This window comes from Mus caroli, chromosome 8 (assembly GCF_900094665.2).
Source record: "Mus caroli chromosome 8, CAROLI_EIJ_v1.1, whole genome shotgun sequence".
Lineage (NCBI taxonomy): Eukaryota > Metazoa > Chordata > Mammalia > Rodentia > Muridae > Mus > Mus caroli.
Window position 1 is genome coordinate 9507143 of NC_034577.1, and position 6120 is coordinate 9513262.

The 6120-nt window shown below is 50.3% G+C and overlaps 1 protein-coding gene across 1 annotated transcript in view; it reads left to right on the forward strand.

The window, feature by feature from the left end:
- The window catches only part of F10 (coagulation factor X), a 20371-nt gene extending 16700 nt beyond the window's left edge, over window positions 1-3671 (forward strand). The window contains exons 7-8 of the mRNA XM_029480662.1: window positions 955-1177; window positions 3055-3671. Coding sequence (XP_029336522.1) covers window positions 955-1177; window positions 3055-3644 — 813 coding nt within the window. The 3' untranslated portion in view covers window positions 3645-3671. The remainder of the gene's footprint in view (window positions 1-954; window positions 1178-3054) is intronic.
- The last annotated feature ends 2449 nt before the right edge of the window (window positions 3672-6120 follow it).

Here is a 6120-nt window from a genome sequence, read left to right on the forward strand (position 1 = left end):
TCAGTGTGTGGGCCTGGCTGGTCTTGAACTCACAAGAAATCTACCTGCCTCTGTCTCCCTAGTCCTGGGATTAAAGGTGAATGCCATGTGCATCCTGCTNGCTGACTCCCACCAGAGGGTAGGGAATTCACTAAAGAAAGGCAGCCCAGCCAACACGTGGTGTCCAGCACTGCAGGCTGGCGCTCTAGGATGGGCATGGTTCCTCTCCTGGACATCAACTCTTGCTTCTGCATAGCTTCTCAGTAGCAGTCACGTGTACCCTGAGTAGATCATCCCAGACAGTCGCACTTGATGAGCAGGAGGGCAGGGCTGCAGGCTGCAGGATCTGGGCTATGGAAAGTAAAGTGTTTCTGCAGAGCAGGGCTGGCTGGTCTGGGTCATGAGTCACAGCCATGTAAACCTTAAGGTTCTTACTACAGAGGAATGTCTTCTGTGGGCAACAGGCGAAAGTGCTAGGACTGATTAGGAAGAGAAAAAAGAGGAGGCCTGTTACAGGGACCTTGTCACCTGGGTGGGAAGGAGACAGGCAAAGATGTCCTCCAGGGTGGTTCTTGGTCTAGGTCAGACCCTCAGCAAATATCTGTGGACTATCTGTCGGTCAATCTTTACAGCAGACCAAACCTACCCTGAGGAAACAAGGCTGGATATTCCCAGGGATTGGGCACAAGGTGGCTGTTGGAGAATATGCTGAGTGTCATGCAGGAAAGGTCTGGGCCGCTCGAGTGAACGCCACAGGATATGCAGGGTCAGAAGGAGTTGTAGGACTGGCTAGTGGGGGTAGAGCAGAGCCTTGCTGTGGGGTGCTGGACTACATGGAGGTCTCTACCGGTGTCTGGAACTGAGAGAAAGGTACCATATGTTTTCTGGGCAGCTGACAGGCAGGAGAGCTGGGTCTCTGGGTAGGCTAGTGGATGGAGAAAGCAGGGGTCAGAGAAACAGGCGTAAAACTCCTAGAAAAGGTTATTTGAGAGTCCCTGGAGAGCGCAAATAGCCTACTCAGCATGGCATGGCCTTACTCGGGCCATAGATGGTTTGCAGACAATTCTGTTCTGGTCACAGGCTCTGCTCATTAACGAAGACAATGAAGGGTTCTGTGGGGGCACCATCTTGAATGAGTTCTACATCCTCACCGCTGCCCACTGTCTCCATCAGGCCAGGCGATTCAAGGTGAGGGTAGGTAAGTGACATTCCAGCCCTGGGAACCCCGCCATCTCAAGTCCTAAAAGCANTGTCATTGCTCTCCCAGGATCTCTAGACACATGGGATCTGTTAGCAACAGTGGCCCAAATGCCGAGGTCCTGCTTGGAGACTGAGAGTTCATCTCACAGGAAGAGGGTCCAGAACCTCTAAGAGGAGGGACANAGAGGAGAACTCGGAGGGCAGGCATATAACAGCTTCCCCAGTCCAGGCCATTCCCGCAAGAGACTTCTCTCTTCAGAGTTTCTAGTGTGTCTTTTATTACACTCCTCTTACTTTCCAATCCTCAGAAGCCTTTCCAACCTTCCTCTCTCTACAACACTCTCGGGGCCTCTTCCTTTCACTGTGAGTCATTTAGTGCATTTCTATGTTTCCACAAGACCCAGGAGCTGTCTAGTAACAATCCAGCCACAAACTGCCTCNGGTGCANTTTGAAACACCTGACATTTCTCTGCTACAAANGTAACAAGTACAGATTGTTGCTGGTGTCTCCACATCTCTCCTTTCCAGCTGTGTCCCTGAGGCCTTGAGGGATAAACTTCCATTGTGAAAGAGATGTTACCACATTGCCTTCCACAGTCGGCAGGGCTGTTCTTTCACCTTAACTCAGACTGGGTGGGTCCAAGTGCACTGCACCCGTGAGGGTGGATGCACCACCCAGGTCTGGAATAGGAGACCCTCTGTCCTGAGCAAATCCACAGACCCAGCTTCCAGGAACTACACAGGGACCATCTACCAAAGCATGGGGAATTGGAAAGAACTGGAGTCCTAAGCCTGAACACGGAAATCTGATTGGGAGCTGTCTTAGTTTGATAGTATTCAATTCTCTTGTCCGGAACCTCAGGTCAGTTTCTAGAACCCATATGGTGGCTCCCAACTGTCTGTGACTCAAGTTCAAGGAGATCTGATGCCATTGTCTGGCCTCCACAGGCACTAGGCATGCCCACAGTGCACATACATACATATGCAGGCAAACACTCAGACACATAAAATGAAATAAACCTTTATTTTAAAAAGACTTTTAAAAAATATGATGAGAAGGTGAACTGGAAGAAAGACAGAGCATCTTTTAAGTACCTTTATTTTTAATATTTTGAGTTGGGCTACTCTACAGAGAACTGGCTGATCTTGAATTTACAAAGGACCTGCCTGGTCCTTCTGACTGCTAGGAACACAAGCACACAGTCCTTGGCTTGGGTTTGGTTTCCTATGAGGAAAAAAAAAAAGTATTTGTGGAGAATGGTTTGTTCAGCTTACACTTCAACATCACAGGTCACCATCAGAGGAAGTCAGTGAGGAACCTGGAGGCAGGAGCTGATGCAGAGGCCGTGGAGGGTGCTGCTTACTGGCTTGCATAACATGGCTTACTCAGCCTGCTTTCTTATAGAACCCAGGACCACCAGCTAAAGGATGGCACCACCCATAAAGGGCTGGGCCATGCCTCATCAGTCACTAATTAAGAAAGTGCCTATAGGCTTGCCTGCAACCCGATCTTATAAGGGACATTTTCTCAATTGAGGTTCTCNCCTCTCAGATGACTAGCTTGTGTCAAATTGACAATAAGACCAGGCAGCACATTGCTTGCCTCCCTCCCTCCCTCTCTTCTTCCCTCCCTCCTCCCTCCCTTCCTTCCCCTCCTTCCTTCCTTTCTTGCTGAGACAGGATCTAGTTTATGTAGTGTGGATAGCCTGGGACTTATCATATAGATAGATGATGCTGGCCTCAAACTCATAGATCTACCTGCCTCTACTCCTTCTGTGATGGGACTAAAGGTGTGCTTCTTTAAACACAGCAGATCACAAACACGTGACCCTCTGGGAACTCAGCCCTATCCTCTCTCTCTTTCTCTGGCCCCAGGGGATCGGAACACAGAGAAGGAAGAAGGCAACGAGATGGTGCACGAGGTGGACGTGGTCATTAAGCACAACAAGTTTCAGAGGGACACCTACGACTATGATATCGCCGTGCTGAGGCTGAAGACTCCCATCACGTTCCGCATGAANGTAGCCCCTGCCTGCCTGCCTCAGAAAGACTGGGCTGAGTCCACACTGATGACACAGAAGACGGGCATCGTAAGCGGGTTTGGGCGCACGCACGAGAAGGGCCGCCAGTCGAACATCCTGAAGATGCTGGAGGTGCCCTACGTGGATCGCAACACCTGCAAGCTCTCCACCAGCTTCAGCATCACACAGAATATGTTCTGTGCGGGCTATGAGGCCAAGTTAGAGGATGCCTGCCAGGGGGACAGTGGTGGCCCCCATGTCACACGGTTCAAAAACACCTACTATGTGACCGGCATTGTCAGCTGGGGAGAGGGGTGTGCAAGGAAAGGGAAATATGGCATCTACACAAAGGTCACGACCTTCCTCAAGTGGATTGACAGGTCCATGAAAGCCAGGGTGGGACCCACAGCCGAGACCCCAAGGACAGCAAGTCCGCCCAATTAAAGCAGCTTCTCTAGTCCTGCTGGGTCACATCTGGTGTTGTTTAATGTTGCCACCTTAAACAGGAATGTTCTTGGGGCAGCTGCCCACCTGCGGTGGTGGGGTCTTTTCCTTCAGTCTTATTTCCCTTGACTTCATGATATACGAAACGGGCTGCAGCCAGGCAGTGGTGGTGCACGCCTTTAATCCCAGCACTCAAGAGGCAAAGGAAGGCAGATTTCTGAATTTGAGGCCAGCCTGGTCTACAGAGTGAGTTCCAGGACAGCCAGGGCTACATAGAGAAACCCTGTCTCAAAAAATGAAAGAAAGAAAGAAAGAAAGAAAGAAAGAAAGGAAGGAAGGAAGGAAGGAAGGAAGGAAGGAAGGAAGGAAGGAAGGAAGAAAGAAGCTGCAAGTGAGCAAAGGTCTCTCTTCCTGAACCAGACTAGAAGACACTTCAGGGAGTCGCTGGCTCTAGGGGGTTAGGTGTCTGCTCACACTTGGATGGAGCCCATAGACACAGCATATGGTTCTGATTTTCAGTGTGTGTGTGTGTGTGTGTGCGCGCACACACACACACACACACACACACACACACACACACAGGGACTTCAGCCCCTGTTCTAGGTTGAGAGGCCTAGACTCTGCTACTCCTTTGCCTGGCCAGAGAGCCCTCACTGTCCTCTGGGAACTAGGTAACATGCAATTGCTGGTTCCAGACATCCGCTGAAAGTAAAGGCTTCTGGGAAGAGAGGCTAAGGTCTTTGTCTAAATAAAGGAACCTTTTACCCGGATCCAAGCCACGCACGATCCTGTGCTGGGCTGCCTGTAAGTGTGTAGCAGTCTTCCCACACCGTGCTGTCTGCTGAGTGTGCATAGANGTTGTGCTNAGCTGACTGTTGAGTGAATGTTGAGTGTACATGCTATCTCTCTGGGCTGGGCTGTGTGGTAAGAGCACACAAGAATCTTCCGAGATGGGCTGCCTGGGTATGGATGGAATTCCCCTGAGCTAACCAGGGTGTTGAATGTACACAGGCCCTTCTTCCTGAACACAGTATCAACTCACCAGTGGCTAAATGAGATCCTACCCCCACCAGTATGCNGGTCTTAGCCCCAGCTTTGATTAGGAGCTCAGCAGTCTTTGCAAAACCTAGGTCCTGGCCTTATCCCAGATATTCAATTCTAAGTCCCGAGAGTGAGCCTAACCCAGAAGTTTCTGGAACTCTTCCAGACACTATCATGCCATCCCAGCAGGTGTTCGTTGAGTGGCATGATGTGGCTGGACAGGGTTCAGGGCATGTCTCTCCCCTCTAGTCTTCTANTGCTTCCAAGCCCCAAATTAAATGTTTGTGGAAAACAAGCCTACATTCAGTAAACAGAGTAACTTTTTTCCAAAAGTGCCTATAGCTTGAACTTTACGTAACTTTCCTAAACAAAGTGTAAAGGTTCCAGTACAAAACTTCCCCCAAATCAAGAGCTGGACAGAGTCCTTGGTAAACAGATTTTGCAACGTTTGGAAAAGTCAAACAAAAACAACACTTGATTTCCTAGAACCATAGTGACTGAGAGTNAGGCCAGGGTCTGAGAGCAGAGCTGACCTCAGCAGCTGCTGCGGGGACAGTGATGTGGACCCTGGAGAACACCTGCTCTGNAGTGTGGTCCCCTGGCCCTGCCTGCAGGTCAGCAGTAGGAGGATCACAGTTTCACCTGCCTCTGGGGATGGACTTTGTCCTTAAGAACAAGAACTCCCTGGGCTCCAACAACCCCAGGACAAGGTCAGCATCCACACAGGTCCCTGAATCAATAGAAAAACAAGCCCGATACTCTGTGTGGGTGTGGGGTCAGCCCACGGGGGAACCTGAGGAGACACTAAAATGTGAGTTTTCAGGCTATAGGGATGGCTCAGCGGTGAAGAGCACTGACTGTTCTGCCGGAGGCCCTGGGTTCCCAGCACCCACATGGCAGCGCACAGCTGTCTGTAACACCAGCTCCAGGGAACCCAACTCCTTTACTCAGACGCACATGCAGGACAATCACTAAATCACATCTAATTAAAAAAATAAATACATTATTTTTGAAGACGTAATTTTAAAAGACAATTTACTCGAAAACATTTTCATGTTATACATATTTTACCACAATAAACATTAAGATAAAAAAATATCACCAATAATTTCAAAACAAGCAGAAAATCCATCACCCAGATACTGAGTGTCAGGGCTGGGAAAGTTAATCCTGNATTTAGTGAGGTATCTCCCCTTGTGGCTCTGGCAGTCGGGACCCAGGAGCTCTGTGGTACTGGCAATGTGGGCACAGGCTCTGGTGACCAGGCCCCCTGGGGTGCTGCTGATGGGGACCCAGGCTCCTCAGGGTGCTACTGATGGGGACCCAGGCTCCTCAGTGTGCTGCTGATGGGGACCCAGGCTCCTCAGTGTGCTGCTGATGGGGACCCAGGCTCCTCAGTGTGCTGCTGATGGGGACCCAGGCTCCTCAGGGTGCT